At 37.2% G+C, this 12,685-nt stretch overlaps 1 protein-coding gene across 8 annotated transcripts in view; it reads left to right on the top strand.

Annotated features, from left to right (window-relative positions):
* The window catches only part of ezh2 (enhancer of zeste 2 polycomb repressive complex 2 subunit), a 92,912-nt gene that overhangs the window by 40,520 nt on the left and 39,707 nt on the right, over positions 1-12,685 (top strand). For 4 of the 8 annotated variants that reach the window (XM_008112908.3, XM_016994442.2, XM_016994438.2 and 1 more), the window contains exons 10-13: positions 4,360-4,431; positions 4,526-4,766; positions 5,580-5,749; positions 7,676-7,770. In XM_008112908.3, coding sequence (XP_008111115.1) covers positions 4,360-4,431; positions 4,526-4,766; positions 5,580-5,749; positions 7,676-7,770 — 578 coding nt within the window. The remainder of the gene's footprint in view (positions 1-4,359; positions 4,432-4,525; positions 4,767-5,579; positions 5,750-7,675; positions 7,771-12,685) is intronic. The other 4 variants (XM_016994440.2, XM_062983962.1, XM_016994441.2 and 1 more) reach the window with 1 other exon arrangement.

Below are 12,685 nucleotides of genomic sequence, written 5' to 3' on the forward strand. Positions count from 1 at the left end.
TGCTATCTTGGAGCAACATTCTGTATTTTTTTTTACTTTCAGAAATCAACAAAAATATAAATATTCTTGCACGGTTCATGTGAAATGTAGAACTTTTCATTCATTTCCACGTTCATTTGACCATTCCATTTGTTGAATCCCAAGGCATTCCAATAATATACAGCATGTACTGAAAAAAAGATTTCATAAAGATTCCTATAGCTCATGAACTGAACTCTGATTTTCCTGTCCTACAAGGTGTTTGTTTCCCTAATAATCTCATATTCATGAAAGTCATATATTTTTAGATTTTATGTGTAGAGTCACATCTACTATTTGGGCTCTTAATTTTTATAGAAAAAACAAAGGAATAACCACCTCTCTTCTGTCTGGAGATGCTGAGTGGTTGGCAAACATGTACCGTAGCTAGCTACCACTTACGTGGCAGTTTTCATGCTTCCTTATCAAAAAACCTGAATGCATTATGTTGGGTGTCATCCTGGACTCCACAAGTCTCCTGTTTCTAATGAGTAGCTAGACTAGGAAAACAGGATTAGAATGAGGGATCCTTTTCTCTATTCCTCTGCATGCCTTCCTAGAAGGTGTTTTCTGTCTCTAATCCTCTCTTCCTGTTTGCTCCTTTCTCCTCCCCCATTTGTTGATGTAGCAAATGTGATCTCTTTGAGGTATAAGATTGCCATCTTGTTTGGGTTTGACCACGTGGTCGACCTCCATTTTTCTCCACTTCTTTTTGTCTCCTCCTCCTCCTGCCATTCTCCAGGCAAGATGTAGCTGCATGCATCTTTTTCTGATATTTTGCCTTTTACCTTCCTTAGAATATGAAATTTTGAAAGTTAGTTGGCTCTAAGAACTTTCCTATCCAGAATGTATATCTTTTGCTTCAATAAATACTTTTAAACTTATATTTTGGCTCTGCAATCCTGTGCCATCCTAAGCAACAGAAGCTTATTTCAGCAAGTTTCTGCTGGTTGTGAAGTGTGCTTCTAGCACTCCGCTATATTTTTGGTGGGATCACCCAAAGACAGGTTTATTTTTTGAGTCTAACCACTCACACATTAAGATTTACAATGCATTTTTTCAGTTACAAGCAGTGTACCTTGAACCATTACAGAGACAAGGAAGCCTTGAACATCAGCTGTGGCTGTAGGAGAGGGGGAGCGCTAGTTTGTTGCTTGCTTATCTTCTTTCTCTTCCTTTACTCGGAGACTCTTCTGCTACATGCAACTGCCTCTTTGCAGGGCTGAGGCTTAGCTAGCAGTAGATGCTGTTTGAAATTACTGGTTTCAGTCTTCACATGGAGGCCCATGTTTCCGCATGTTCTTTCATGTTAAATCCAGTGTGCCAGCTAAGCCCATTTCTGAAAATGTCTCATCTGGCTACAGTAACACAAACATTGCCTACTTTATTTGAATTGTTGCTCATTGTTTAAATACTATTAATTGGCAAATTAAGAGAGATTTGCACTATTTGAAAAGAGACCTCTGTGTCATAAGATAGACTTCATCTGAAGGTAAGGAGAAGTTTATTGTAATATACTGTGGAGAAGACCTCTTGTTCAGAAGAAAAACAAAATATAACCCCACTAAGCAGTGAAGATCTTGGGGAAACCCAAGGAAGCTTTTATAACTGTCCAATATTTTTTCCAGCCTATTCTCTGCGGGCAGAGAGGGAGTCATCCAAGCATGAATTAACTCTTGCCACCCAAGCGAGGCACATTGCTGATTACTCCAGCTATTTCTAACTTTGTGCCCGTCATGATGGGCCCACGTGGCATTTCTGAAACCAAAAAAGAATGTAGATATAGTAGCCATTATTGAAGCCCACCTCCAATTTTAAACAGGGAAGCCAAGCACTTCTTTTATTTTCATTACCTTTTTCATGTCCTAAATCTGGGAGGCATAGACCTAGATTCTTAGGGATGTATTCTATTTTTTCATGTTATTGAAAAGACAGGATGAAATTTGCTCATATTGGATTTCAAACTAATTAACAAATTTATCTGGTATTGGTTCAGAATGTCTCCATCCATCCAGAAAAATCTGTTCCCAAGGAATATTCCATTTGCACCCATATTTTCAAAGCACAGTTGCACGTGCATATCTACATTCCTTCCAAAATTACCTTAATTTCTTTTACCACAACACCCTACCTTTTGGGTAGGCCTCACCCCAACCCCAGCTTCTTTACAAAGCTCATGATAGTTCCTGCAGCCCATTTCAAACTCTAGGAAATTTACATTTTTCCTTATTTGGATTATTTTCTAAAATATTCTCTTCTTCAAGGAGAAGACCACAGTTCCACTGGTATCTCAGACAACATGATACACTTAGGTGCACTAATAGACACAAAGAAGTGGTTCATCATTCCCCCCCTGCAGAGAGAATTGCAAAGATAAATTGTGAATCACTCCTTTCCAAAGTGGCCCTAGCCTTACTGTCATCCTTTCCATTGGCTACTGAAACCCTTCCAAACATTGATCTCAATATACCATCACATTCTTGTTCATCCTCTAAAGAAGATTCTTTTCTCTCTGGTGGATGAGAAATAGAACCTCTCCTAGGGAGTTGTTCTTCAGGACACTCTTCAGGACACTCTGATCACATATGCCATTGGGTGAAGAGCCCAGTGCAAAGCACTCTCAGACCAATAGCTGGGAGGCCATAGGAATGTTCTTGCAGTATCAATTAAATGAAACTGCACACTTCCAAAAGACACGCAAGGAAACCCATGTTTGTAGTCTAACTAACAACATTGACAAAATCATACATTCTTAAACCTGGGGGAATACTCGGAGCTGCCCATCAACTCCTTGCTTGAACTGTCCAACACATCCAGGGCACATTAAGTAAACAGGTGGACTTTGTCAGATATCACAGGCCTGGGAGAACTGAGGCATGATGCAACTGTCTTTCAGTAGCTTCAAACCCACTTTGGCAATCTCCTAATTAATATGTTTTGTTCATACTCAAACCACAAACTTCTTCAAATACTTTTCACAATTTGACTCTAACAGAGCAGAGGCCAAGGATGCACTGCACTCTCTAGGCTGTTGTGAAAGGTGTAGCAGGAATGGGCACCAATAATCCCAATAACTCAATAGCTTTGCTTAACTTACTATGCCACTCCATACTTTGCTACTGCAGATAGCCAGCTTATTTACAGGTTCTACAGCATTTTAGGAAATTTTATAATTTTTACAATTTTACTGGGATTTTACATGTATTGGTTTTTTATACTTATACCATATGTTTATATTTATATATTATGTACTGTGTATTGTGGTTTATATGTGGCACTATAGTGCTTCTGGACCCACCCTGATTCCCCCCGGGAGATGGTGGTGGGGTACAAATAAAGATTTATTATTATTATTATTATTATTATTATTATTATTATTATTTATTAGCTACACAAAACCATCTGCATCTGAATGGCAATCATACCAGAGATCAGGGTACTCAGAAAGAATAGTGAAAATGCATCCAGCTTCCAGGTGAACATCTACTCTTAAGATTTATGAGAATACTTGCAAGACTTTTATGAGATGGTCTCACACACATTCCATTTCATCTCCCACTGCAAATAATAAAAACATCCTAGGTTTCTTCCAAATAGGCCTCAATACAGATCTAAAACTAAACACACAGCATAGTCAACAGTAGCCTTTATCCTGACCACCCCAAACATTTTTTTCCCACCTCACAAAAATAATTTTTGAGAGGCATTTCCCTTAGCTTTATAGTGTATTTTCTTTGTACTGGGATTTCCACAGGGTTCTCAAATCTCTTACAAAATTTTCTTCTGGATCTTTGACATACGTGCCATATTCTTTCCATCAAGTCTTTGTCCCACAGCCCTCACCTAAGAGTCAGAACTAACTTCTCTATCAGTGGCCCTCGCTCACTGCAAGGTTGATACTAATCTGTCTTTGGCTTACCTTTCTACCCAAGGTAAATTAATTGTTCCATAATTCACAACCTCTACCATCACTTTGCCAATGTTCCGTTCATCAGCTTGAAAAATGGTGGTACAAGTTAGATATTAGAAGGACATTCAAAAAATATATAAATACAATTTACCAACCCTTAAGGAGGTCAGAAGGTCTCTTACTACCCCTCCTTTCTACCATTCTAAAGGGGAAAGTTTCCTCTTTCATTTTAACTAGAAGGATCAAGCATGCATCTTTCTAGCTTATGAATCTTTAGGGCTTCCCAAACCTCAGTTTTCCCTCTACTTCCGCTAAATTCTACATCTAGAAAAGATTACTTCAACCAGAATCTCCTTTGGCTGCAGGGTTCAATAGCAGGTCCTTATGACACAACTTTCCCTCTTCCCACCTCTTCTATGTTTCTTTGCCAGAGTAATTCCTGTATATGGCAACAGGAGATAAATCATACTTGGATGACTCCTTCTTGGCTAGAAGCCTTCACAGTAAGTTCTCCAATTTGTCTTTTTAAAGATGGGTTGTATAGTGAACATGATTATTTAAAAAACATTTTCTTGCAAGTGTTTTCTTCATACTTAGGAAGGAGCCAAAGAGTTTGCAGCTGCTTTAACAGCTGAGCGCATAAAAACACCACCAAAGCGCCCAGGGGGTCGCCGAAGAGGAAGGCTCCCAAATAACACAAGCAGACCTAGCACTCCGACTATAAATGTGCTGGAATCCAAGGATACAGATAGTGACAGAGAAGCTGGAACTGAAACTGGAGGTGAAAATAATGACAAGGAGGAGGAGGAGAAGAAGGATGAGACTTCAAGCTCCTCTGGTGAGACATTGCTGGTTTTACTAAAAATAGTCTATGTGGAATATTTTACAGGTAGTCTTGGATAACACACATTTCCATGACCCATTTCAAACCACCTTCAGAGCAGGATACGGAGTTGAGACTGCTGTGGTCACCCTTAGTGGATGATCTCAGTCTTGACACTTACAGGGAGAATATGACCCTGTTAGTGTTTTTAGATCTCTTAGCGGTATTCAATGTCATCAACCATAGTATGCTTCTGGAGTGCCTGGGCGGCTTGGGAATTGGAGGCACTATATTGCAGTGGTTCTGGCCATACCTCTGAGGCAGATTTCATCTCTTTGGGTGCTATCAGTATGTTCTCAACACCTTCAAAAACAGCCTTAGCTAAGGATAGCATGTCTCTGAATATATGCCTGTAGGAGGTCATGGTCTGGGTGAAGAAAACGCAATTGAAACCGAATCCATGTAAGACAGAGATAATTGCCAATAAGGTTCCTAACCTAGGGTTGGGGGTATGTCAACCAGTTGTGAATAGGTTTACAGTCCTCCTGAAAGATTGTGTTGGCAGCTTGGGAGTTCTCTTAGAGCTACCTCTCCAAATGTCAGTTCATAGATACAACGATCAGCTTTGACTGATATGCCAGCTGTGCCTCTTCCTAAAATCAGAAGACATAAAGGTGGTTGTGCACACACTGATAACCTATATTGTTATATTATAATTTAAGTAATGCCCCTTTGGAGGGGGGAATCTTTAAAGCAAACTTTTTGTACTGTGTGTGCTATTTTAAAAGTCTTGAAACATTGCTTCAATATTCTGTCTTGATATTGCAGAAGCAAATTCTAGGTGCCAGACACCAATCAAGATGAAACCAAATACTGAGCCTCCTGAGAATGTTGAGTGGAGTGGTGCAGAAGCATCAATGTTCAGAGTTCTGATTGGTACTTACTATGACAATTTCTGTGCAATTGCCAGATTAATTGGGACCAAAACATGTAGGCAGGTAAGAATACAATGACAATGGAGATATGTTTTTTTAGAGGGAGAATAGTGTAGCTATACAGATTATCACTTATTCAGAATAGGAGCCTCCGGTGGCGTAGAGGGGTAAAGCCTTGTGACTTGAAAGTTGGGTTGCTGACCTGAAAGCTGCCAGGTTCGAATCCCACCTGGACAGTGCGGATGAGCTCCCTCTATCAGCTCCTGCTCCTTGCGGGGACATGAGAGAAGCCTCCCACAAGGATGGTAAAAACATCAAAACATCCGGGCGTCCCCTGGGCAACGTCCTTGCAGACGGCCAATTCTCTCACACCAGAAGCAACTCAGGTTGCTCCTGACACGAAAAACCTTATTCAGAATGCTTGGGACTATATATATATATATATATACACATACACACACATACATACACATACACACACACACATACATACACACACACATACATATAATGTACATAATCTTGACAATGGGACCCAAGTCTAAATACAAAATTGATTTATTTTTTATAAACACTTTATACACATAGCCTGAAGATAATTTTATACTTAATATTTTAATCATTTCGAGCATGAAACAACTTTTGTTTCCATTGAACCATCAGAAAGTGAAGTGTCACTATCTCAGTCACCTATGTGGACAATTTCAGATTTTGGGCTATTTTGGATTTCGAGGGATTCTCAACCTGTATCAATATCTGTTTTCTTGCAACTTTAACCATTCATAAAGAGTTCAGACACATCTGTTTCATAAAATACTTTTGCACTACGCTGCACTGCCATTAACCTATCTTTGTCTGGTTTAAGACACAGAAACCTGGGAAAAATACTGGAAAATTTGGGGGAGAAACTAAACTCAGTTTGCTCACCCCCTTCCCCCTAGTAATTGCTTTTCCTGGAATGATTGATAATGGGAGTGGGATGAAAATTAGGTTGTGGAATATTTTCTTTTAGAACAATTAGTACAATGTTTAATACAAGATGTTCTTACATTTACTTTTATTTATTATTTCCTCAAAATTATTTCTAACAACTAGGTAGCAGGAAGACGTTCATGTAAGAAAATGTATAGTATTGGATAATTTCAATGCCTTGTCTTGATTTCTCTTTCTGTTACGTTTTTGGGGTTCTGCATCTTATAGCTCTATTTGTACGAAATAAGTAACTTCAACTTGTAATTATTATCTGAATAAAATATACTATCACCATACCAAATATGATAATTTTGTGCCAAACAAAATTTAACATATCTTGTAAAGGAATTACTCAATTTTCAGTCAGCAAATACTAGTGCAAATGCCATTTATGGAAATAAATTATGACTTCAAAATTTGTGGAAATTTTACATTCCTAATTTGGATAGTATACATTGCATTAAAATACAGATAAATGAGTCACATGTATTAATAGCAGACATATTGACTTACATATACATAACGTATCCATGCTTGGGGAAAAAAACCCTTACAGACAGTCCCTGGATTACGGATAACATAAATTCTATAGATTAGGTTGAATTTGTCATAAAGGATATTTTAAGTTTGACTTCTGCCAACAAAATATTTTAGCATAGCATAGGGTAGGGTCAATACTCCTATATCACTGGTTTTGCTGTCTGTGGCCCTGTTCAGAAGATTTCACCTCACTTTCTGTCCCTGTGAGAATTGGATTTTGAAAATTCTGGCTTGTTATAGAAGCAAGAATTGGTGATAAAGCTTTAGTAGAGAGATCTTTTTCCCATGATAACTTCCAGGAGTGAATTCTTCTTCCTGGGGTGGATTTCCTCTCACTTCCTGTTGTCCCACCCCTGTTCTTACCTATGAGTTGGATGTAAGTTGGATGTCTGTAACTCAAGGACTGCCTGTATGCTAATGGAAAATGACTGACTTGCCTGTGATGATTTAGTTAAATATTTGTTAATTTCTTTACAGGTGTATGAATTTAGAGTAAAGGAATCTAGTATTATTGCTCCTGCGCCTGCTGAAGATGTTGATACTCCCCCAAGAAAGAAGAAGAGGAAACACAGGTAAATTAATTGTAGTAACAGTTATCTGGCATAGAATAATACCGTTGGAAGCAACCTCATGGGCCATCAGGTCCAACCCCTGCTTCATGCAGGATCCTCAGCAAATAGTAGTCCAGTCCCTTTTTTGTAATAATTTTTATTAAAGTTTCAAATAATATATACAGTGAAAGTGTGAGAACAAGTTTTTTTATAGGAAGGGGGGGGGTGAAGGGATAGACTAGAGAGAGGATGTATCAAAAATAAAAATAAAATAAAAAATAAAGTCTAATATAAAAACAAAGAAAAAAAAGAGAGATTGAGAGAGAGAGAGAGAAAAGAAAGATGGTTGACTTCCTTTCATCCTCCTTTTGCCCTTTATAGGAACTATGGGTATTATCCCATATTCCTGTAAATCTCGAAAAAATAGTCATGATCATATAATCTTTTCCTCAATTTTAATAATCATATTGTCCTCATATTGCTTATTTATTCTTGTTTATGTAATCGTCGAGACTTGTCCAGTCTGTCATTTTTATTTCCTTTCCATTGTTCTGTTTTAACAAAAATGTCAGTTTGTCTATATTCTTTATGTCCATTATTTTGTCTAATCATTGTGCCCTTGTAGGGATTCATTCTTGTTTCCAGAATTTTGCAAAGACCATTCTGGCCGCTGTTGCAAAAAAAGTAAACAGTTTATCAGTATTGGAATCCTTAAAGAACTCAACATCAAACATTCCCAGAAGATAAACTTCTGGTTTCATTAGGAAATCCACTTGCAATACTTTTTTACATTCATTATGAATCATTTTCCAATACTTTTCTGTTTTTTCACAAGACCACCACAAATGGTAATATGATCTTTCTTGTCGTTTACATTTCCAACAATTTTTATCAACATTTTTGTACATTATCCCCAGATTTTTAGGTGTAATGTACCGTATATACTCGAGTATAAGACGACCCTAATATAAACTGAAGCACTTAATTTTACCACAAAAATCTGGGGAAACTTACTGACTCGAGTATAAGATGAGGGTGGAAAATGCAGCAGCTACTCGTAAATTTCAAAATGAAAATAGATCCCAATGAAATTATATTGAAGCATCAGTAGGTTAAAGGTTTTTGAATATTTACCGTATTTCAAAGAAAAACAGTAAACTATCTCTGTAAGTGGAAAAGTAGGGTCAACAATAATAATATGGTATTAACAATAAATTATTATTATTATTATTATTATTATTAATAATAATAATAATAATAATAATAATAATAATAATAATAATAATAAAAACTTCATTTGTACCCTGCCCTATCTCCCCATGGGGACTCAGGCCAGCTTCCAACATAGTAACATAGTAAACATTCAATGCCTACATAAACAATGCAGAGCTAGATATAGATCTATAATTATATATACTAATTTCACATATGCATTTCCCCTGAAATGTTTGCAGATCCTCTCTCTATATATGTGTATTTCCCTCCTGCAATATTTGCAAGCCCTATATATTTATATTTATATCTAGAAATCTCTGTGTGTGTGTGCATTTCCCCTACAATATTTGCAAGCCCTATGTATCTATATTCATATATATCTATCTAGATATATATCTCTATATATAGATAGTTATATCTGTATAGGATTTGCAAAGACTTGCAAACGTGAGGCGAAAAGTCATATATAAAATAATGTACTGTGTACACATAGATACAGATATACAGGTACATGCAAATCTCTAGATATCTATATGTATATAGGATTTGCAAAGACCTGCAAACATATGAGGGGAAATTCATATATAAAATTAATGTATATAAATAAATACAAATATAAAGGTACATAGGGATTGCAAAGGCTTGCAGGGGGAAATGCCTATGTATCTGTAGCAGAGTTTAACAAATATTTCAGGGGAAAATGCTTTTATAAGATTAATGGGGGTATGTGTGTGTGTGTGTGTGTGTGTGTGTATATATATATGTATATGTATATATGTATGTATGTGTGTGTGTGTGTGTATATATATATATATATATATATATATATATATATATATATATATATATTCTTCCTGGCTTGCAATGGCTTCTTTCCCTTTTCAAAACATTCCCTTGGTTAAGAGCGAGGGAGGCTTTTGAAAAGTAAACACTGATAAGGGAGGGTAAGATGAGAGATAAGTATATCATATATTGCAAGCAACAGCCTCCAGGCTCCGCTGCTGGCTTGACCTTGACCCGATTATAAAATGGGGGAGGCTTTTTCAGCTCACAAAAAGGGCTGAAAAATTCATCTTATCTCCAAGTATATATGGTACCTCAGCAAGTCCGACCTGTCTCCATCTTCGCCTGCTGAAGTCACAGTCCAGCCCCTTTTTGAAGACATCCAGAGAAAGAGACCCTGCTCCCTCTAGGCAATTTGTTCCATTACTGAACTCTCTTACTGTCAAGATGTTCTTTCTAATATTCAGTCAAAATCTACTGTCCCGTAACTTCAATCCTACCCTCCAAGGGAGCAGAGAGCTGGCTTGCCCCCTACTCACTGTGATAGCCCTTGAGGAATAATCACATTATCCGCTTTCGCTTTATTAAGTTTTATTAGCGCTTTTCATCATATGTTTTGTTCTCCATATTTCTTATCAATCTTATTGCTCTGTTCTGAACTTGCTGTAATCCTTATTAAAATGAGGCATCCAGAATTGAACATAGAACTACAGATGAGGCATGACTAGTGCATACTTCCCTCAACTTGGAAAAAAATATATATCCTTTTTTTAAAGGCTTGAAATAATTACTTTCTGCACTACAGCCACTATCTGTACTAGCTGGGACATTCTGGGAACTTGAGTTCAAAGTGTTGAACTGCAGCATAGGATTAAAATCATACTAATAAAAGGAGTTCATGGGTAAAGGAAGTAGGGAAAGACTAAACAATTATTTTAAGGAATGCATTTTTACTGTATTTTAGTTGTACTCTTTGTGATCTGAATGTATCTGTACCTGATTCTTGACCCCTAGATGGTTGCAAGCTGCCTATAAAATTACAAATGCAGTATTATGCAATCATTGTAAGCTACAGGAAGTGATCTGTCATGCACATACACTCACGATTCCTTGGCAGTGCAGTTGTGCTGTGAGGTGGCACAACTGAAAAGGTAACAGTTTGGAAGGTGGCATTGGGAGACGTAGCTATGTCTTCTGATACATGATCCTTGCTAGCTGTAACCAGTAGACACAGATATGCCACTGGTAAATTGCACATTGGAAAAAAGTCAGTCTCCCACATCAGAAATGCACTAATCTAGTAGGTAGATTAATAGTGATGATAGACAATTGATATCTTTGTATGAATTTCCCCTATTTCTATTCTTGATTCTACCCTGTAAACGGAAAAGAACAATGATTCATAGCAATGGCAGTTGAAAGGAAAAGGACACTGCTTCTAGTATTCATAGCTTTGCATGGCCTTTTATTTTAAAAACCATTGAAAATTATAGGTAAAACATATGCATTGATAAGAAAATCAGATTGATAGATATTAAAAAAAATAATGTATCACCATGCATTAAAGTGAATAGGGAAATTTGCACATATTGAATCTCTTTGAATATTGACTATAGCTTATGACCAATAAACAGAGCAAATGGGGCTTGCTGCTGAATACTAGGGGTGTGATTTATAATTTAAAAAATCCAATTTTCAGCTCCCTCCCTCCTTCCATGTATTGGGAAATTTCCGAAATTGGGAAGGGGAAAAACCGTTCAGTGATCTGTCAGTTGGAAGTTTCATTTTCACTCTAGGAAGATCTGGTACATTGGGGACAATGGGGGAACTGGTGAGGCTCCTCTTTCTGTCATTTTTATGGCTATCGGAACAAAAATGATGATACTTGGAGGATACATTTCTGACCTCAAGCCCCCCCCCCCCCCAAATTTTGGCCATCCACTTACTTTTAGGAAATTTTTTAAGTTTCTGGTGTAGTAGTACAACCAAGCCAGAAGGTAGGGCTGGGGAGTGAATAGCAGACAGTCAAAGAGGTGAACTAGAAGAAAGGGCTTTTTATTTTTTGGGAGGAGAAACTTAGTCTGCTGGTGCAGGACAGAGTACAGAAGCCAGAAGGTAGGGTTGGTGAGATACTGAAATTGAAATTCTCCCCGTGAAGACTCAAGGGAGTTAGGCTATTTATTTATTTGCTACATTTATATGCTGCCCTTCTCACCCCGAAGGGGACTTTATTCCCTAAACCTATCCCACACTCAGTGATATTAAAGCCAAAAAGGTTAAAATTTTTTTAAACAAACACACAAAAAGCCCCTTTTAAACTCACAGCCCTGCCCCCCAAACGCATACCCACCCACTCCTCTTTAGAAAAATTAGTAAAATAAAAGAAGGACTATAAGAAAGATATTAACTAAGAAAATTTAATGCAGAAGATAGAGGTTGAAATTCTCAAAAAGCGATCCCTTAAGCACTTAGAAGCAGCAATGGCACTGAGATATAATATGGAGCTAGCTAGCATACAGTCTTGCGCTCTCTCAAATGCCAGGATGCCACAGAAAAATGACAGCGCTCACCTTGGTATACAGTGTTCCCTCACTACTTCGCGGTTCACTTTTCGCAGATTCGTTGTTTTGCGCTTTTTCAATAAACTCTAAAAGACTATTAACATAAAAAATTACAATTTACAGCCTAAAGAAGGGAGGAAGGAGAAGCTAAAGGGAGAAAAAAGGAGCTCACATAGCAACAGGAGGAGAGGGAGGCAATTTATCAACACACGATTGGTTGATAAAGACTTAAAATAGTGTATAACTACTAAAATAATGTATAAATAATAAAATAAATATAGCGTTCCTACTTCGCGGATTTTCTTTTTTTTTTTGCAAATGATTTTTATTGTGAATTTTCTCAACAGACAAACAAACAAATAAACAAATAAACATTG

The sequence above is a fragment of the Anolis carolinensis genome, chromosome 6 (genome assembly GCF_035594765.1).
Source record: "Anolis carolinensis isolate JA03-04 chromosome 6, rAnoCar3.1.pri, whole genome shotgun sequence".
Lineage (NCBI taxonomy): Eukaryota > Metazoa > Chordata > Lepidosauria > Squamata > Dactyloidae > Anolis > Anolis carolinensis.